The following is a 22,092-nucleotide window of genomic DNA, read 5'->3' as shown; positions in this document are numbered from 1 at the left end:
ATAAGTCTTACTCTTGAGTAACTGAAATCTTTCAAATTGTAATGAGCCCAGAGACACACAGACTCAATTATCAGACTCAGTCACACTAAGAGAGCAAAGCTACATCAACCAGGACCTTCCTGCTTTCAGGCAGTGGCAGACGTGAAGCTCCCAAGCCAGCTGATGCCTCAAAGCACACTGAAGCGCTCAGGAGGAGGTTTTGAAGTTTATTCCTAGTGGCATGTTTCTTCAACAATACCTGCAGATGTTTGTTCCTTGCCATTTGGCATCAACAGGCACAGAGCTCTCACGTGAAAACAATGGCAAGAGGACAAGGTAAGCAAGATAAATCCATGAACACAGCGTGTGAACTTACAGTGCTCTTTGTAAATGCACTACCTGTTGGAAAACTACCTTTAATAGTAGTAATAAAAGTACCAATGACCTTCAAAGCATTTCAGTTAAGGCAGATTGGTCCCATTTAAGCTGGTCTTCCCACTGCTTAGCTTTAGTCTGCAGTAACAGCAGCCTGAAAGCCCTTTGGGTCTGGTTAGGAAAAGGTGGCAGGGATCAGTTCTGTTGTTATTGCAAGTTTTGTGTTTGTTGTCTGCTCTTTACACAAACATAAGCAGGTTTTGCTTCTAAAAGTCTTCACAAAAAAGGCCTGTTTACATTCAGTGGTATTTTACTGAAGAGACAAAAGCCCCAGGCTTCAACTGAGGGGTCAGACTCTACAGCAGGACAGTCATGCCATCATCTCCCTTTCTCCACACCACCATCTCCAGTTAACAAATTATGGTAACAGCATAACATACATTGTATCAAACCTACAACAACATGGGTTATGCACTATTAGCTGCTGCTTTTTTGTACGCTCACCTTTTCATTATTTAAACATTAAACTTTTGTTAAATTCATTACAATAAAATTTAAAAGGCAAACTTATTACAAAATTTGCTATTTCTTTCAACAGAATTGAGAAATGAGCTTTGCTTAGCCTTGCCTTAATTTAACTACTGATAATTCCTTTTCGGTTGTACCATCTTACCTCAATCAATTTGTTGGCATGTTCACGGAAAACCTGGGCATATTCTTTCACTTCTTTTTCGTTCCCATTCTTGGCAGCTTCAATCAACACTAAAAGTGGAACGTTTGTTTCCAGAAATGAGTCTGATACATGGTCCATAACAGCTTTGCGAAGCTAAAATAAATATAAAGGAATGAGTTATTTTCCCTTTTACTGTATTAATATGTAAAGCTCAAAAGTACTTTTGTCATTGATCCTTTTCTCCTTTGTGTGACCAAAGCTTTCCCTGCCCTAAGCCTTGTCTATACACTTTTTGCTTCAATTTAAATTAAATCTCCTTAAAAAACGGGATTAGTTATGTAAGTGCAAGTCACCGGTTTGGCCACAAATATTGATTTCGCAGCTCATATTGGCTTTGTCTGAGTAAATTTGCTGCTTTCCCTCAGCTGATTAAACAACATGCTGCTTTAAATTTGCTATTTTTCTACTAGAATAAAACCAGTTTTCAACAAACTTGATCCATATTCACATTTACTTGAAAAGGGGAATCTTGCTTTAAAAAAACAAATGAACAATAGATGGATGATATATAAATACAGTCCTAAAAGCAAATAGGCTCTATGCGATGAATGCCATCAGAATTATAAATCATACTTGATCATGTTCAAAATCCAGAAAATAAGAGTTGGTTTGGATGTGTTTTTTCTTTTTAATCTCTCCTGCCACAAGGATGAGTAAGAATCCAACATCTCTATTACACGTTAACAGGGGATTACGTTTCCACCCCATGCTACCCAGTGAATGAGGCACTGGAAACTTCTAGGTTTTAATTCACTAAATACAAGCAGGCTAGAAACAAATCAACAGAGACCACACTTCAAGAGGGCAAACAAGCAGAAACACACTAGTTTGTCTCAAGAAGCATCAATTATTAATATTAATATTAATCACCTGTCTACGCAAGTCTCGTGTCTTTTTGGTCATTTTATCAATAGCAGAGTTCAGTGCATCGCTTCTTTCTTTGCGTCCAGCCTGAAAAACAAGAGACAAAGAGGTTAACAGTGTCTCAAAATAAAACCAGTATCATTCAAGCACCTATCAGCTTCTTTAAGTGATTGTGCACATTAGAAGTAACATCTCCTCCTCCCTCCTCTCTTCTTGCCTGGGCTGGGCAGCTCAGTAACATTTGACATCCTGAGATTCTACCTTTAACACTCTTTTCCTTCAGAAGAAAAGGATGGTTTCATAAAACACAGCATCCCAGACTGGTTTGGTTAGAAGGGACCTTAAAGCTCATCCAGCTCCAACCCCTTGCATGGGCAGGGACACCTTCCACTGGAGCAGCTGCTCCAAGCCCCTGTGTCCAACCTGGCCTTGAGCACTGCCAGGGATGGGGCAGCCACAGCTTCTCTGGGCACCCTGTGCCAGCGCCTCAGCACCCTCACAGGGAAGAGCTTCTGCCTAAGAGCTCAGCTCAGTCTCCCCTGTTCTGGCAGGTTAAAGCCATTCCCCTTGGCCTGTCCCTGCAGGCCCTTGTCTAAATATGATCTCCAGATGTCTTTTTATTTCTAATAGCTGAAGACCATATTCAACTTCCAACTTTCAGATCTCTCTTTTTGGCCTGCTCTGCCAGCATCCCCTTCGCTGGCACTGCATCAACCCTGGAGGTGTCCTGCTTCAACCCTCATCTTGTACAGCCTCAGCTGCTAAGATCCCCATGGTCAGTGGGTTGCACACAAACCCCTTGCATGCTGTCTCCAAGCTGCAGGCACAAGCAGCATGCATGCACAGGGCTGCACATCCGATGCAACAGTGCTCTCTCACACCTCTATACCCTGCTGTCACAGGAGGCTGCTCTTTAGCAGGCAGTCAAAAGCCAAAAATCAATCATCTTAAAGGTAAAATCCTCATAAAACATTTGTCAGGTGTGATAACCAACATCTCCAACCAGTACCCAGGCCTGCCCGCTGAGGGCTGGAGTTTGCCAAGGTTCAGTACAGCAAGTTTCACATTGTTAAAGAGAGGGCAGGGGGCCATGAAGCAGTAGCAGCTTCTCTCTTTTTAAGCAGACACTGGGATCGAAAATACCTTGATTTGTATCAAACTGGGCATGTTAGATAAAGCAATGGTGGTGGTCTGGTTTTGCTGGGAGTTTTCTGTATAACACAGCTGATATTACAGTTTTGAAACACATTTTATGCAACCACAATCCAATTTCTGAAGTTCTAAGCCACGATCAATATAATTATCCTGTTGAGAAGAAAAACCATTTAGCAGCACTGAAGCAAGGGTATGCCAGTTATCAATTCTCCCAGCGACAGCCTGGTGTGAAATACCTGGATGAGCAGCCTTGAATCTAAACCATGGAATCCACTCTACAGCAGGAATAAAAATTAAACAGAATTGGGGGGAAATCAGGATTCTGTGATGTCATTTTAGTTTAATGAATTATTGAAGATCTGCCACCTTCCCTGATCAAGTAATTTGATACTCATCACAAAAGGTAACTGAAAAGTGACTGAAATAAAGACCAGGGGTTTGTTCTGACAATGCCACAGACTTCAGCAGAGCCGGCACTGGCCTGTTCTTCATTTCACATTCAAAAATCAAAGCTGAAGTCTCTAAATAAAGTGAAGGTTAATGCTGCTTATTCACTGAACAGTTTGCTGCACCCATGCTTGGTGGCTATGAAGACAAAACACAGGTTGGAAAGCCCTGCTCAGCTTGCATTGAACATGACACTGCAGCTCCAGGCACTGCCTTGCACCCCGAGGTGGGACCAGGCTCCTCTCCCAAAAACCTGCCAGCAGGAGCTGCACCACCTAAACGCCTGCTCCAAGATACAAACCTGCAATCCCAGCTGCTTGCCTCAGTAATGCTTTCACACCGGTTTACCCACTGCAATGGGACCATTGCACCGAACCCACGGCACCCTGCTGTACATGTTTGTTGCTTTTTCCACAAATATCTTTGGATCCAAGAGATATACTCATCCATTATGCAGAAAGCTGAACACTCAGCTGTTCCAGGAAGTGCCATTTTACTTCTCCCTGGGTGCCCCTATGTTACCACTTTAACATGAGGCAGGAGCATGCTTGTGAAGCACAACCACCCATCTCTTCTGCTTTGCCATCCCTGGCTTCACTGTCCAGAACAGCCCCAGTACACAAGGACCAGATACTTTTGCATGAGAGAACCACCAAGAGATAGCTTCCACTAATGGACATTGAGTACATGAAACCAGACCACAGCCAGTCCTATGTGAAAAGCACATAATGCACCCATTACAGCCTAAGCAGCACCAATTTCATTCTGTTGATCTGTTCCTATTAAGCCACACCACCTATCAGCACAGAAAGAGCTGCATAATCTAAACCCATTAGGTTTTAGCAAGGCAGCTTCAGTTTATTTCCACCTTGTTGGCATTCAGAGATTTTAGTACAGCAGCTCGTCAAATGTAACAGAATTTCCTTCTGAAGGTTGCAACATAAAAGGCCCTGCTAAGTCAGCTGTGGTGATTTAACAATTTAGTACAAATAACCCTGATCCTTCGTTAGGGAGTGGGATACAACAGCACAAACATGATGGATGCCCACACCGCTGTCCTACAGAGACCCTGTTGTCATTAACATCTTAAATCATCACAGGCAATTTGAACCTGGCCTGGAGACAAGGACATGAAGTTGTCCATCTGAAGTTTCTTGACCTTTTCTGCATCAAAGGAAACATAAAGCATAAAACTGTAGGACCAAATACATCTGTCAGGTACAAGTGGAGGCAGCCAGTGGGACAGTGGATGCTGGAGCACATGAAGACTTGCACAGCCTGTGGCTGCACGAACACTCCAGAGAACAAGATCATTCTTGACCACAACAGTCACTTTGTCCAGGCTCCTACACACCCCATGAGTTTCACCCAGTGGTTCCACCCTACAGCTCAACAAGTCCTGTTTGAGCTGGTGTCTCTCTCTACAACAATAAATCCTTCTTTAAAGGCTCCAACTGACAGTTTACCACCTCCAGGTAATTTGTTCCAGTAGCCAATTTCCCTTACCATTAAAAACAGGTCTCTGCCACTAGTCTAAACTTCTACTAAGAAGTAGTACCCAGACTGGTTTGGGTTGGAAGGGACCTTAAAGCTCATCCAGCTCCAACCCCTGCCACGGGCAGGGACACCTTCCACTGGAGCAGCTGCTCCAACCCCTGTGTCCAACCTGGCCTTGAGCACTGCCAGGGATGGGGCAGCCACAGCTTCTCTGGGCACCCTGTGCCAGCGCCTCAGCACCCTCACAGGGAAGAGCTTCTGCCTCAGAGCTCATCTCAGTCTCCCCTGTTCTGGCAGGTTCAAGCCATTCCCCTTGGCCTGTCCCTACAGGCCCTTGTCCCAAGCCCCTCTCCAGGTTTCCCGGAACCCCTTCAGGCACTGGAGCTGTTCTAAGGTCTCTCCTTAAGGGGTTTCTTCTCCAGGCTGAACCAGCCCAGCTCTCTCAGACTGTCAGAGAACCCAACTAACACTTAACTCGGCAGCACAACACATCCTAGATACCAGCCTCTCTTATACACAGGATTAGGAGGACTCAAAATAGCAGAGTCTGAACATTCAGATTACTAACAGGATATTTAGTTATTCAGCATCAAACTCTGAGAGGGAACCACAAGCTCTGCAGTCAGAAAGCAGCTAAGAGATTCCGCAGATTTAACAGGGCATGTTGAACATGTCAGTCATTTTGCAGTATGATGCCACAGCTCTGTCCAGTATCATAGATAATAAAGTTAGCTACAGTGCAAATTTACTTTAAGTTAAATTAGATCTTTATCAAAGAGGCCTGAATTGGTGTTAGAAATTGCTTGTCTCCCCCACACCCACTCTGCTCTTCCACCACCATTGCTCCCTGCTTGGAAAGCAACATAAGCAGTCACTGCCGCATCCCTGCCGCTCCAGCTCATGCCGCTATCCCCAGTGGGGATCGTTATAATGTTTTAAGGCAAGGAAAGGGGATTTGTATAGAGGGAGGCAGTGGAATCACCATCCCTGTCACAAAGCATTCCCTCTGTAGGCCTCCCATCAGAATTCAAACTAACAAAAAATGGAACCAAGTTTTTCCTACAGCTACTGATGTTAAAATCTAACACCAGCTGATTTGTAAAGGTAGCAGAGCATGGTGCTGGCAGTGCATGAATGTTGTCAGGATCAGCAGCACATGTACTACAATCAGTTATTCACAAAGCCATGTTTTTAGAGGTAAGTAACAAACCCTGTCATTGTTAATCTCCATGGTTCACCACCAGTTTGGGTTAAACTGAAAGCAGAGAGGGAAATAGGGCTTCCTGCCCTGCATCACCCCTGCAGGGTCCTCCATCCCTCCTCCCCAAATCAGCACCCAGAAGTGAGCCAGATGTGCCACTGCTGTGTGACTGAGCACTACTCTGCCCTGTCACCCATCATGCCATTACCTAAATAAGATGGTTTGAAGGAAGGTTTCTGCTTCAGGTAATCTGCAAATTCCTTGTTTCTGGAGCTGTCTGTACAACAGGCTGCATTGTGGCCAATGATGGTGATTTAATAGGTGACAAGGAGTGTCTGGCACCCGCTCCTCTGGGCAGACAGTGTAGAAGCAGTTGCCCAGCTGTGCTGTGTGAGGCAGCAGGAGATTCAGTGCTCAGACTAAGTCTGCCATTTTTTGCCTTGCCACCTGGTCTAACTGCATGCCTACGAAGAATAACCATCCATACCTCTCCTTTTTCATTATATTAGGGCGGAAAATGAATTCCAGATATTATAGTGCTGATTCAAGACCAGGAAGGGTAAGCAGCCAAGTATGACATGTGAATTTCCGTGCTGTTTTCATATCCGAGATCTGCTGGCTGAGGAAGCAGAACTATGCATTGGTTTGTAGGAGAAAGGAGTCTCCTGCAGCAAAGCCACAGCTCAGCTGAGCATGAGAACTATATGGCTGCATCTAGAATCAGAACAAAGCAGCCTGGGCTGCTGGCCATGCTGCTTCCATCCCAGCATCCCTCCCCAGTGCCAGGCTGCAGCCACGGTGACCCCACGGCACCCATGGAGAGGGGAAGGCTGGCTCCTGCACTCACCCTGCTGCAAAGAGGGATTCAAATGTGCAACCAGAGCCAGGGACAGAGCTGCCAGACAGGGAGGTGACAGTCACCGCACTATGCAGTAGCACGTGTGTCCTTTCTCTCATGAAGACAGCAACACCCAGCCTGTGGTGCCCAGTCCCATCCTGTCACTGCCTTCACTCAAAGGACCTCTGCAGCTGCCCTGAAGAGATGGACATGTCTGTGGATGATGGATCACCTGTCCTCTCCTATGTCCACTTCTCAGGGCTCACTGCTAACCCAGCTCCATGGTAGCACATCCAAGTGACAGTACGCACACAGCAGTGCTACAGCCACACGTCTGTGCTTGTCACCTTCACCTCACAGCCTTACCAACAACACAAAGGCTGTTAGCAAAGAAGCAGCAAATACACCTGTGACCCCCACCATGGTAACATCCAGCAGAAATTAAGGCAATCATTCCTTCAGGCAAAAGGATGAGCTGTCTGTCCGCATGGGGCACACACATGCTGCAGTCCCAGTGCCCAGCCTTGCCTGCAGCTCCAGGGCTGGCCATCTTCTGAGCCTACAGCACAGGAACATCACACAGCCCCCATCTACATCAAGGAAAATTAGCTTATTTGTTGTTCTTAATACACTAGGAAGGCTTCCACAAGATGTCAGCCTAACTAAATGACAGCGCTAGCCTCAGGGTGCAATTCTGCTTTTCCAGTGTGTGGGTTTAGCAGGAAAATCAGTTCTGCTGCTGCTGGGGAAGCAGGGCAAGGGAGAAACCCCCCAAAGGGTTATCTGGTCCTAGCATGCTTATTCCTGAGGCAGACATGCCATGTTCCCTCTCCATGTTGCACATAAGGATTCAAAAGGCCAGGTTGGACACGGGCTTGGAGCAAGCTGCTCTAGCAGAAGGTGTCCCTGCCCATGGCAGGGGTTGGAACTGGATGAGCTTTAAGGTCCCTTCCAACCCAAACCAGTCTGAGATTCTGTGATTCACTCTATGATTCAGGCCAATACTCAGAAGCACACATTCTGGCACAAGTCCCCAGAGAGCACACACATGTGGTCTTCCTCCACTTGCAAGCGAGTTTTCAGTCTCAAGAGAAGCACAACTGCATGACATTTGTGAACAACTGGGAGTTATTGCCAGCTGGTAACATCCTGACACCCAGGCAGCTCCCGAGGAACAATATGAACACTACTGCAGAGCTCCAGACTTCAGAGAATCAGACCACACTTTCAGTACTATCTGTTGTTTCATGACAAGCACACATAAAAACATGTTTCGCTAAGAAAAGCACCCATAAAGTTCACATTAACAGTTTCCCAAACAGGAAACTTGCTGGCAAGGTGCTAAATAGCCCTTGTTTGGTTACAGGCCAAAGAAGGAGTGCTTTAGAAAGGCAGCAACTTACCCTGTTTGAACATTAACTCTTAACTCTGTGCCAAATTACACAATCTTGATGTGGGAGGATTCTACCAACAGATACCCTGGCAAAAAAGCAAACCCTTCCCAAAAAGGTAACAAGTTTCAGCCTCCTGGTAACAGTAAAAAGAGGGAGCACAGGAGAGGAACAACACTGGACTTTCTGGCTATTGTCATTTGAAATACACCCTTTGGCACCTTGTCTTTAAGTATTATTGTATTTAAGTGTTATAATTCAAATCAACACTTCAAATGAGGATCTATACCGGAGGAGCTGACTCAAGAAGCACAACCAAGGTACTCTGATGTGGTATCTCTATGTGACACTTGGCACCTGACAGCCCAGGTGGGATTCCAGCTCCTCTACTTCTTGTACCATGAACATCAACCATGAAGTAACTCTTTAAATTGGTTTGTTCCTTGTAAATTCCTTGTTCATGTAAATTCTTTGCATGGATTTCTTTCACTCTAGCGCAAACGTAGGAATATTAAATATGGCAGAGCAATTCAAGAACCTTATCCAGTATTTCCTATTGCTTTATCATTAAAGATAGCTGCTTTCCTGATGAGCTGGGGTGAGGTTTTGCAGTTTGCTTTGCTTTCTGGGTGGATTTGAGGGTTTTCTTGTCAGTTTTTTAAAGAGTTCACCTTCTCCATCCCTTCAACTCTGCATTTCCCTTCAGGCCTCTCTAGACAGGACAAAAGTACCACAGGTTGTATTACATGGAAGAAGCAGGCAGAAAACAGCAAGTCTTAATATAAATAACTACCTCTATGGAGCCAAAACTTTGTAACAAAAGATAATAACTACCTAAATATCTTCCATTTCATGAAATTCATCACCTTCCTCCATCAGCACATGAAGCTTGTTACCATCAGCTCATCCCATATCCTGAGGTCCAACAGCTCCACGTCCCTCTTGTGCTGCTGCCCCAGAGCTGGATGAGGACTGCAGGAGGGTCTCCCCAGAGGAGAGAGGAGACAAGGACAATGAACTTCTAAACCAAGCAGCCACACCAGCACATTCACCTCCTCGTGGTGCCTGCACACTCTGGCCGGAGCCTGGCTCTGCTGCACCAGCACAGGCAGCTCTGCAGGTCACTGCCTCTGCAAATAGAGATTCCTGCAACTCTAACCCACCCAGCTAACTGTCAGAGACCTGCCCCACAGCAGGATGCTAACACAGGTGATGTCCCCCATTCCACAGGGAGCACAGGATACCAGAATGGAAGCGGTGATCAGGAGGGAGCCCTCCAACCGCTCAGAGCCCCGACTGTGAACACCAGCCTCACCCTTCCCTCTCCTGCACTCCAGTCCCTAGGAAAAAAGCAAGTACAAAAGCCACCGTTTGCAGGGGAAAAAATAGATTTCCTCGTTTCATAACTGCCTGCTGTCAAGCTGGATCCCAATTAAATTTTTCCTGTACTCGAACGCAAGCTTTGCTTTTTCCAGAACTTTCTCATCTCTTGAATTGCCCACCACTACCCCTCGCTCTGGGCTGTGTGCTGCACTTGGGCACACCACACTCACCTAAACCCCTGTCCTCTCTCCCTTTACCACTTCTGCAGGGGCCACAGTCACACACAGTTGTCAGGCAGAGCTTTAAGCTGCCAAACCCCTCTCACCTCTGTGGAAAGCTGGTGCTGACCAGCCTCCTCTATTCACACCGGGTTTATTTTGCATCTCAAAGTTCCTTTTATGCTGTGATATTTAAGAGAAACCGGCAGCAGTGAGCACCAAGGAGCTTCCAACCGCAGCTCTGCGCGGCTCCTAACGCCAACTGGCTCCAGCCAGCACGGATGTGGGGGGAGCTGGGTGCTGCAAGTCCTCCCTATTCCTTCAGTCGTGGGGACGAAGGACTCCTGCTGTTGGTTTTTCTCCCCCTCTCCTCTTACCGGTGGTCTTTAACATGATCACAGTATGCACCACAATGCTTTAAAACAGCAAAGCTTCTGGAAAACCCAAACAAAAGGAACGTCACCAGGTGACGTCAGCCTATATACAGCCCTGTGTGGTCGCAGCGCATAAGCAAATCCATTCTTGTGCCGCTTCCCTGAAAAGCCTTTCAGTAAATGCACTCATGCTACTACAGGAGCTTCTCTCAGCAATAAGCCACCCATCTGCCATCAACAAGTTAGGACTAAAGGAAGCCACAGCTGCGGAAAAAGAAAACGTGAGCTTCACTTAAACAGCTGAGCAGCCACAGAGGACAGAAACTTCTATTAAGCCTCGAATTAAAGATCGCAGACCCATCAGAGGAGACCAAGCCAGTGATTTCAAAAGGAATATTCCAGGAGAGCCTTGTGGATTCGATTTTGCACTAATATCAAAGGGACACTGAACCCGGTAAATTATTCAAAGGCTGTCTTACATTAGAGCCTTTTACAGACTCACCACGTTGAGTCTAAAACTACGACTGAATGCAACCTCCAATGTACTCAAAAGAATGGGTAAGTTCTGCGTTTCTCTATACCTTGGGTAGTGAATGACTGGCTGGGCTGGAGAGGAGCCGGTAGATGCTAAAGGCAATTTTTCTGCACTGAACCTTATGGAAAAAAAAAAGCTGTGTTTTCTGATTGTGACACTGTAATAGAGCTAAAGACTGCTCCTCAGTGTAATATCCAAGTGTTCTGTTTTTCATAGTAAGTTGTTTCTTGCATTTAGAATTAGCTTGTCGGAAATGCATGGCAATGTTATCTGCAGTGAAATCTTCCACCGTGATGTTCCAAGTGTACTGATCAGGCTATCCTATCTTGTTGTTTTCCTAAATTATATTCTGCAGGCTTACATTTCAAGTGGCCATTAGGGGCTCGTATGCTGGCAGCACTATATGCAATGAGTATGGTTTTAAAAATGCTGCCTGCCTTGGGCATGGCTTGTCCACCAAAATGTCGCTGTGAGAAGCTGCTCTTTTACTGTGACTCTCAGGGGTATCACTCAGTGCCAAACACCACTGAAAAGGGCTCGCTAGGTTTGTCACTGAGGCACAATTATATTTCTGAACTTGAAAGGGATCAATTTGCAAGCTTCAGTCAACTTACTTGGCTTCACTTAGATCATAATCAAATTGCAACAGTCAGAGAAGATTCTTTTCAAGGACTGTATAAACTTAAGGAATTAGTCTTAAGTTCCAACAAAATCTTTCATTTGCCAAACACAACTTTTAGCCAGCTGCTTAACCTGCAGAATTTGGACCTCTCTTTTAATCAGTTATCCTCTCTGCACCCCGAGCTCTTCTACGGCCTTCGCAAGCTACAGACCTTGCACTTGCGATCCAACTCCCTGCGGACCATCCCGGTCCGCCTGTTCTGGGACTGTCGTAGCCTGGAGTTCCTGGATTTGAGCACAAACCGCTTGCGAAGTTTGGCTCGCAATGGATTTGCAGGATTAATCAAGCTGAGGGAGCTTCACCTCGAGCACAACCAGCTGACAAAGATTAATTTTGCTCACTTCCTCCGGCTGAGCAGCCTGCACACGCTCTTCTTGCAGTGGAACAAAATCAGCAACTTGACATGTGGGATGGAGTGGACCTGGGGCACCTTAGAAAAGCTCGATTTGACTGGAAATGAAATCAAAGCCATCGACCTCTCCGTCTTTGAAACTATGCCTAACCTGAAAACCCTCCTCATGGATAACAACAAGCTCACCACCCTGGATTCCAAGATCCTGACTTCCCTGACGTCCCTCACCACCGTGGGCCTCTCCGGCAATCTGTGGGAATGCAGCCCCAAGATCTGTGCTTTGGCCACCTGGCTGAGTGGCTTCCAAGGTCGGTGGGAGCACTCCATCCTCTGCCACAGCCCCGACCACACCCAGGGAGAGGATATTCTGGATGCAGTCTATGGTTTTCAGCTTTGCTGGAATTTATCAACTGTTGTTACGACCGTGGCTACGACGTACGCAGCTCCGACTACCGAGTACCCCAAAAGAATAAGCTCTTCTCATTTCCATATGGGAGACAAAGAGATTCCAACTACAGCAGGCATGGTCGTTACCACCGAAGAACATTTCCCTGAGCCAAACAATGCCATCTTCACTCAGAGGGTAATTACAGGAACAATGGCTTTATTGTTTTCTTTCTTTTTTATCATTTTTATAGTGTTCATCTCCAGGAAGTGCTGCCCTCCCACATTAAGAAGAATCAGGCAGTGCTCAATGATTCAAAACCACAGGCAGCTCCGCTCCCAAACGAGGCTGCATATGGCAAATATGTCAGACCAAGGACCCTATAACGAATACGAACCCACCCACGAAGGACCCTTCATCATCATTAACGGCTATGGACAGTGCAAGTGTCAGCAGCTGCCGTACAAAGAATGTGAAGTATAATACCCATATGCCATCCCAAATGAAACCAGATAAGTAACCTATTTTAAAATTGTAGGGGACCTACATCAGAGTCTAATTTTTACAGATGTTGACATAAAGCCTAATTTTCCAAGCTCCTTAATGGAAACATTGTTTATGGAGTGGTGCAGTATTTTTAAGTTGGTTTGGTTTTTTTTAAACGATAAACCCATACTATTTTCAGTGTTAAAGACGCAATGGATTACATTAAACTTGCACTCCTAATGTTGAAAAGTCTCAAAAGATGCTCACCTGAAACTCTGTAAGATGTTTCATGTTTATGTAATTCTATGACTGTGTGTAAACATTTAGACCTGAGTCTCCATATTCGACTTTTGCTACTGAAAGCAGTGCGAGGGGAAGGATGCTGGAGAGGGCACAGAGCTCTGCGGGGGGACATACGCTCCATTTGTTCCACTGCAGCTGGAGGGTCCCAGCCGCTCCAGCTGGCTCCGGTCACTTTAAAGGCAGCCCTGAAGGAGGATTTTCCTCCTTTGATAATCTCACTCCAGTTAAAAATACAAGCAAAAAGAAGGGTGGGGAAACAAGAAAGGAGCAGCAAAGGTCCAGGTGGGAAATTCAGTGCATTGGGGACCGGGAGACTTCTTTTAAATGCGGTTTTCCTACCTGCGCATTTGGTTTGGCTTAACTGGACCTTGCTAAAGCTCAGAGGAGCTACAGAAAGGAGCAGTTCACACGGTCACAAATGAGCAGGATGATCACAAATTAGGAGGATGGTCACAAATGAGCAGGAAGGACTCTCCAGGCGCTTACAAAGTGGCAGCGCAGCTTGTTTAGGAAGGCTCAGTACAACAGGATCGATTTGAAATATTAAGTGCATTCAACTCTTACCGGCTCTCTGGTTTGCCTCGCTGCTGCTTTTCATGAATTCAGGCTAATTACATATGCCTATGAACAAACAGCATTTCATGTGTAAATACCCTTAATGCAAGTTTTTCTTAATTAAAAGTAAATATCAAGCGGGAGGGTGAGGAGAAGAGGCAAGGGAGGAAGAAGCCTCTCTTTGTCCCCCCGCTCCCTCCCCCAGCTGAGGCTTCCTCTCGCCTGAAAGCTATTTTCATGCACTAACTCCACTGGTTTCTCTGGAGACAGAATTAGCCCCTGTAATATAAGCTCTCACTTGTCCTCCTCTTCCTAAATTCAAGGTAACTACCAGTTTAAACCCCCCAATCCCTTACCTTCTGGTAAATTAGGATAATATAATTAGGACATAGAATAGTTCACTGAAAAATGTTTCATTTCTTACTTGATATGGGACAGAATTTAAACTAGTATATGTTTAAAGAAATCATATAGAAATATATATACATACATGCACCTCATTCTTCAGGAGCAATTTGATTTCTTGAGGCAGAAGTACCATAGTGCTATTTATACTCTATTCTGAAATTCTATGTAAATAGTTGCAGATCTATGCAGTGGTGCTGGTACTCGGGTGCCATAGGGGGAGTAAGGGGGGAGCTGCAAAGGATTCCAGTATTTTTAAGTCAACTGCTCCAATCTTGGAAACATTCGAACCAAAGCTAAAAGGACCAGAGGGATGGAAGGGTTTTATATATATATATACATGTATGTGTAACTCAAAGAAACCAATGTGTTGTGTCCAATGCTGCAGTGTCAAACAACTCCCAGCACACACAGATGAAGAAATTCCTCACAGTGTTGCCATATCTTGACCAAATCAGTAATTGCAGTATGCTAATTGTGTTGTACTCAACTACTCTGCAAACTTTCTGAATGGAAAAGAAAGCACTGCATAAAAATCTGTTTGCTATTTCACTCTGCTTTTCTATATCTGTATTACCACTTAGTGAGGTATTTAGGGTGCAATTATACAACAGTTTGATGTTTTATTGTGGAATGAAGTCGTCCAAGGCAATTCTAGCAAGATAAGTGACTTCTGTTCAGATTTTACATAAAGCTTTTTTCAGTGACTGGGTTTGAAGATATTAATTTGCATCATTTTGCTTTCACATCCAGTGCCCTTATTATAAAGCAAATTTTGTTTACTTCCTGTGACTCTGTACTTTAATGGAAAAGATTCAGTGAAGCCTAATGGTTTTCCATAGAGATATTTGAACCCTGTAACTATTTATACTCGAATGAGCTAATTTACACACTGTAGGAAATCAATTACTGCTTTAAACTGAATACAATAAATGCTGTGGGGCAGGGGGACAGAGAGCAAATATTCTGTATGATTAAATGCTACATAAGCCGGAAGGCCAGACCTGAGCTGATAAATACAAACATTTACTGGTGTCCAAGGGTATCAAGGAAGACTTGCCACATTCCTTACCACACCAGCTCTTCCCTTATGGCCAGGGTTTTGTTCTGCTCTGGGCAGGCAAGCAGGCATCACTGTACACCTCCCGTACCTCCAACATGATGGCCTGCATTGGGAAGCACATACTTTGGGGGTGATTCTAATGTACAGCTGTAGGGTACCCACAAAGACTGAGTTATAACTGAGCTTATTGATTACACCAGCAGCCGAATAATATGGCTACACAATCATCGACCATCAGACATCAATGCTGAAATCTGATGTCCTCAGCTGCTTTTGCGAGAAGGAATTCCACCTCTCTCCTTCATGGCCAGCAGAAACCCTGCTGGAGGGCAGTTCAGGAGTTACCATGTCATGGAAACGAGAAGTGGCTGCTTGACTGAAGAGCCACGGTTCCTCCCATCGAGGTGCTTTCCCAACACTCTGTGCAGAGGCTCACTCCATCTTTATTAGCATACAATTATGCCCAAGAAGAGAAAAGACAGATGGTCCAGCAATGCTGGATTTAATCCTCTTTTCCATCCCAGTCTCTCATACCAACTTCCCAAGCATTATAGCAAAGACAGCCAGGCACGTAACTCCTCTCCCCACCAGTCCCACTGGTCCCAGAGTGCTGCCCTGCCTCACAGGCACCAAAGCAGGGTCCAGCAGACACAGGCTCACACGGCACCGCACAGTTTTACCTCTGCACTACACAGGAATATGCAGCCAATCTCCCAAATGCCGTGGTTTATGTCTGCCATTTCCAAAACCATTTGTTGCCAGGTTCCAGGCATAAGCAGAGCAATTCTGCAAACATTACATTTAGGGTAACAGGTATCATAAAACTCATAGAATGTCAAACACTAGCAGTGAAGTCAGCTTGAATTCCCTTAGGAGAGACAGGGAACGGCAGGCAGAGCTTTACACAAGGACACAACCAGCGGCTGCTCTCTCTATTATTTCTTTTCTTTTTTTTTAAGGTTACTGTCTTCCATTCTCAATTGCTTGTGACTCTTCCAGGAAAGGAGGGAACTGTAATAATGGTGTTACTCAACAGTCTTTGATTTATTTCATGGCACAAGAACCACGATGATTTGGTTTAAATTAACAGTGTTTCAGCTTGAGCACTGGCTGATGATGACACGTTGTTCATTTGCTCTCCCCAAATATCATCTCTGTGGCTCAGCCTCAGTTTCTACAGGTATTCTACAGGTGCTCCACCCCCTTCAAGCACAGCCTCACCCAAGAGGTCAGGGCCTTTTAGAAATGAGAACTTCTCCAGCTCCTGAGATCCACATCTCACCCAAAGGTCTCCTCCAGCCTCACTCATCTCCAGCCAGCTTCCGCTCCTCCCCACCCCTGCATCAGGGAAATGAAGGCCAGCAGTACCAGATCAGTTTGAGTCATCATGCTGGAACAGGTCTGAATTAATGCTTCCAGCTCCCCTCTTGGTAGTTTCTTTGCATTAGATCATGTTTAAATGCACACAACTAAGGATTACTCGATGAAGAGTGAAATGGGTTAGTGGATAGACTCCCACTGAAGTGTACCTCTGCACAGGGCTCTCATCAGATGGAAACGTAATTAATACCACTGCATCAATGTTTGGTTTTGCTTCCTTTCCCTCCAAGCAGAAGTTATCTCATTTTTCAGCAATAAGCAAATCCAAGCAGCTGAACTTTATGTCCCATTACCCCTCTTACAAGCCAGTGGCCTACTGCTAACATGTCAAATCAGAAATATCCAGCAGCTTTAAATCAGAAACCTGCACTACACCCTTTATTTAATGTGTCTTAAGTTAATTCCTGTGCTGCTTTAATGAAAATAAAGTGGATTTAATTTTGTGATCTGCATAGCTATCAAAATCCATCTGTTCAGACCTATGAAATCTACCCAGAAGCTGAGTTTCATCTTTCTGATGAAGTTTTCCATGAAAATTAAAAGTTCAGTGAGAGATATAGTATTCCCCCCTCCCCCCCAAAAAAAAGGAACACGAAGGGAAACAACAAAAATCAAAAGCAGCTGTACAGCAGCCCCTCCATTCCCATGCCTTTCTTCACTACAAGAAGTCCCATTTGCTAAACCTGGTGCCAGGCTTTGCTTCTTAAGCCACCATGCTAGCAGGATGCTTTAAGATCATTTCAGAGTCAGCTGGAAACTCAGCATTTCACATCCTGTATAAAAACCCTTCAAGAGGTATCTAGGGAAAGGTAACAGGAAGCTTTGATGGATAAAATCAAGTCTCAGACCGCAGAAAACTTGCACTAAGGGCAAACACAGTGCAGTTGAACACCTCTGGTGTGAGCACTGTTGAGCTACAACTGCTCCCCTTCAACCACTCCTTTGTATAAAACCCCAAGCAAAACCAACCCCATTTTTCTTTTTCCTGATGAAAACATTAGCAAGTGAACTATTCTACTAGCTTAGCAACCAGAGATTAAAGACAGTCCTCGATGCATTGTATTTAAATTATGTTTAAAGAGGCAACGTCTGGTGGGAGGGGGTGTAAGTAATGGAGGAAAACCAAGTGCAGTGTACAAAAAAGTTTTGTTATTAAAATTGTGTATACTGTAAAAGTGAATTTGCCTCTTTCTTCCTCCCTTGTCAAACAGATGTCAAAAGCTCATTCTTTCACAATATGTAAAGACCCGTCTACATCCAAAGGAGACAAGTCAGGTTTGGGCCACAGTCATATCTAACACAGCACCTTCTGGTTTACTACAATAATCATAGAATCACAGACTGGTTTGGGTTGGAAAAGACCTTAAGGCTCATCTAGTTCTAACCACCCTGCCACAGGCAGGGACACCTTCCACTAGACTAGGTTGCTCCAAGCCCCATCCAAGCTGGCTCTTGATGATGGTCTTGAAATGAGCTGGGCTGCATTGGTTCTTACCAAATAAGGTGTTTTCTTGACTAGAAAATATTGTTTACAATAAGCAAGATGAAAAAGTGAAAACCAAAGCCAAACTCTTACCCCTTAATACTGAACCCCTGTGAGTACCTGCATCAGGGGCAGCAGCATCCTCTCCAGCACACTGGTGTGAGCCCCAGCCTGACCTGGCAGTGCCTGGGTCTGCTAAGACCTGTCTCTTGCCATGGGTGCTCCCTCAGTCTCCTGAGAGATTGCTGTGACCACTTGCTGATCATGGTGCCAGTCAGGAGCGTGGTGTCTCCAGCAAGCCCACACTGCCAAGAGTTTAGCAAGGACAAACAATCCCTATCATTTAGGGATGTCAAACTAGCAAGACATCACTTCAGCTCTGAATCACAGCCAGGCAGAAACTGTTAGAAACACATTCCCTGTGCAAGTGTTCTTTATGTGGGTACCACAATGAACACAACGTTCAAAACACAGTGCTTCAAGAACATGAGAAAGATTTCTCATTTAGAGAAGTGACAAGTTCACGGACACAACCCAAAGCCTTGATAGACCATCTGAACAAAAGAACAGGTTTCAGATGTTCCAGGACAATCACATCCACTGAATTGTCAGTTAAAATAATTTTAGAAACTGATCCTCAGCTGCATTTACTTTACTGCGAAAGGTTTGCCTGGAATAAGTTCTCAGGGGTTTTCAGTGTCCATGGGCTACCTGCACCTCAAATCCTGCTGGTATTTCAAAGCAGCACATGAGAAATCTGTTCTCTGAAACTCTCAAAGAGACTAATTTTAAGATTAAAAGCATCTCTCAAGCACGATGTTTTCATAAGCAAAGGTAAGATACACAAGAGGAAAAAAACAGTATTCTGAATGTACTATGCAAAACCTTGAAATGCAATTAGTAACAAGGAAATGTCATCATCACTTGCAGCTTACTTTGAAATTTAGGCTGCGTTAAGACAACTGCAAAAAAAAATGAGACTCAAGAACCTGACGAGAGAGGACCACACAAATGAACTGCAACCTGCAGCACAGCTGGGGAAACACCAGCTCCCTCCTCGGGTGAGTGCAGAGGTCAAGGGACAGAATTCAGCACAAGTGTTCAACCACCATAAACCCCAATGTTAATGTTCACTGTCCTCTGTTCTTATGGAACACAGTGATATGGAATAATTACCTTATCAACAATTTCATTACCATGGAGGTTCCAGGAAAACTATTATACTGCAATGAGTTAAAGCTCTGTCACATTTGACATCAGGCACCACATGCTCTGTGGGTCATTTTGAAAGCTCTTCCCTGTGAGGGTGCTGAGGCGCTGGCACAGGGTGCCCAGAGAAGCTGTGGCTGCCCCATCCCTGGCAGTGCTCAAGGCCAGGTTGGACACAGGGGCTTGGAGCAGCTGCTCCAGTGGAAGGTGTCCCTGCCTGTGGCAGGGGTTGGAACTGGATGAGCTTTAAGGTCCCTTCCAACACAAACCAGTCTGGGATTCTATGATTTTAAATGCTGTTCAAGTAACTTACCCCCTGATTCCTCCCAGCAGGCTCCATTACTTTTATGTTGAATCCTGAAGAAAAACAGACATGGATAAAGTCCTGTTTGAATTTTCCACTAGTCCATACACCTAAAGAGTGTGCAGTGCACCCACTGTTTGACAGAGGTGCATTATGCTTTATACCAGCTCAAAAAGCAACCTTATTTCAGGAAATGTCTTGAAGTAATCAGAAAGGTTCATCCATTAAGAAGGTTGTTAAATAATGAATGGGTCATAATTCCTTGCAGTCAAAAGCAATTAATTTTCTGTATTATAATCAGGAGAATAAATCTGAGAAATCCATTCTAATGGCTCTGAATCTGAAGGTAGTGTTGCAGTTGAATTTTTAATCTTAAAATACAGGAGCAATGAGGACTTCTGCTGTTTAAACATACAATCTCCCACCAAACAGAACAGCTTTACTGCATATTTAATAGGTAGAACGGGTTTTGTGAGACCGCATGAGATTAAAGGCAGCACTAGATACAGGAAATGCATTTCAAGTAGAAAGGTTCTTTCAACATAGCTCTCAACTCTATAGCTACCAAAATTCTTGAAATATCCTTTATGATATCTGCATATCCTTATGCAGAAAAGCTTATAGCAAAAAGTAGTTTTACTTACAGGTTTGTTCAGAGCTAAAAACATTGAGGGGAGTGTTAATGCAGAATCCAGCTCAACCTACAGCGAGGATCCTTAACAAGGATGCATTTCCTGTCTTCCCTTTAACTAACTCCTAAATAATCCATCACATGCCCAGAACCTCTGCCTCAAAAGCCATGTGCTGTTAGCTGGGACTATCAATTGCTGCTCTCAAATACATGGCTTCAACCCTGATATCACCACCTGAAGTAAGCACTTAGTAAAGCTAATGATGACACAAGCTGTTAACAGTGAGAACACAGGAAGGGGACAGGAACATGGATCACAAGTGGGTTTCCATCTCAAATGGCACCACATAACAGTTAATAGCCTTTCCAAGCCTAACTATTCTATATATGCATGCTCCTGCACTGCAGATGCTTTCAGAGCCTTGTCAACAACCTCTACATTAAACAAGTCAGATATAGCTACCCAAGCCAGCTGAGCCAACCCAGAGGGAACATCCTTATCCAGCACAAGGAACATCCCTCAGAATGCTCCCATGGCAGGATGCAAGCCAAGAACAGAGTTGGGAAAACCACCCACCAGGCCATTCTGCAAGCCCCCAGGTCTAACCACATACCTCTTGTTTAAAGAGCAGGAGATCTTGAAGCATCATCTATGTTGTCCTCAGGATAAGACAACATGCTTCAGTAAGTATGTGGAAGTCCTTATTGAGCCCTGAAGCACACCATCCCCAAACGCACAACAACATCTGTTGTACCAAGGCCAACAGAGACTTCAGATTAACTCCATGCTTGAAATTCTGGTTGAATAATTTAAAGGTTAAGGAATTCCTCCTCAATCTTTCCAGACAGTCCTGAAGATGGGAATAGCTGTGTCACTGCTTCCAGGCAGGACTGGGCCTTGCTCAGCCCCAGGCGAGCAGCAGATGACTGCAAGGCAGAGCCCGAGCACAGGCAGCCAAGTTTGGTAACTCCTAATGACAGCTGGAAGCTCTGTAGGTATCAAGTGCATATCTTTAGGGTTCAGGCCTTCAAGAATTTAACAGCTACAAGGCAGACAGGCAGGCAAAGCCATCTCTAGTTTATATTCTTCTCTATGGAAGACTGGTCTAGCTCTGGGACATCTATTAGCACCAGAGCAGCTGTGGAACTTGGAAAGAAGATAGTTTTGACTACACAACAGATGCTTTTTGCCTGCAATTAGCATCCAGTCCTAAGATACCAGAAGCTTCAAAAAAGGTTAAGGTTAAACATTTGGTAAGACTGAACTACAACCTTATCAAAAAGAAAAAGAACACAGTAAGCTTGGCAGGTACTACATCTCTAACATAACAAAACAAGAGTAACAGATACCTTTGTCAAGTTACTATAGTCTAGAGTGACAGTTAACTTTCAGGAGATGTCTGTACATCCTTCACTGAAGCTACAGAGGCACATGCTCCATGTCCCATGGGTAATGAGCTTTTGCCAGGGATTACTCTGCCTGTGAATGGAGAGCAAATCTCTAGACCAGCTAAATTATGTCAGTTCTTTGGATGAGGGACATCTGCTTCCCATAGCTAGAATACCTGAACAGCCACATAGTTCACAGCATAATGTAATGTTACAATGAAATCCGGACTGAGGCATTTCAGCTATTTACAGGCCATGAGTGCAAATTCAATATACCTTCAGCACTGGGAACAGCTGAACAAGATGCAATGCCCTTTGACTCCAAGTCTGGGATTTACTGGTGATGCAGGTATTGCTGACAAATCTAAAACTTGGAGAAAACCACTTGGAGATCACACCGCACAGATGCACCTCTACCATCAGGGATCGAGGCAGCAGCCACCACCTGACACACAGGGAGCTCTTGTGCAAAAAACACTTGCACAGAAGCAGTAATATTACAGGCAGAACTGGAAGGTGCAAGTGCCCAGCACTC

At 44.8% G+C, this 22,092-nt stretch overlaps 2 protein-coding genes across 2 annotated transcripts in view; one reads left to right on the top strand and one right to left on the bottom strand.

Moving 5' to 3' along the window:
- The window catches only part of CTNNA1 (catenin alpha 1), a 121,703-nt gene that overhangs the window by 50,190 nt on the left and 49,421 nt on the right, over positions 1–22,092 (bottom strand). The window contains exons 8-9 of the mRNA XM_034066619.1: positions 1,958–2,038; positions 1,028–1,180 (exon numbers count right to left, since the gene is read on the bottom strand). Of these exons, the coding sequence (XP_033922510.1) occupies positions 1,028–1,180; positions 1,958–2,038 (234 nt within the window). The remainder of the gene's footprint in view (positions 1–1,027; positions 1,181–1,957; positions 2,039–22,092) is intronic.
- Positions 11,186–12,832, top strand: LRRTM2 (leucine rich repeat transmembrane neuronal 2). Its single transcript, XM_031044754.2, has one exon. It carries the CDS (start codon positions 11,318–11,320, stop codon positions 12,830–12,832), a length of 1,515 nt encoding a protein of 504 aa, XP_030900614.1. The 5' UTR covers positions 11,186–11,317.

The sequence above is a fragment of the Melopsittacus undulatus genome, chromosome 10 (assembly GCF_012275295.1).
Source record: "Melopsittacus undulatus isolate bMelUnd1 chromosome 10, bMelUnd1.mat.Z, whole genome shotgun sequence".
In the NCBI taxonomy this organism is placed as follows: domain Eukaryota; kingdom Metazoa; phylum Chordata; class Aves; order Psittaciformes; family Psittaculidae; genus Melopsittacus; species Melopsittacus undulatus.
Note: the sequence above shows the minus strand (reverse complement) of the source record. Positions and strands in the feature narration are given on the sequence as shown.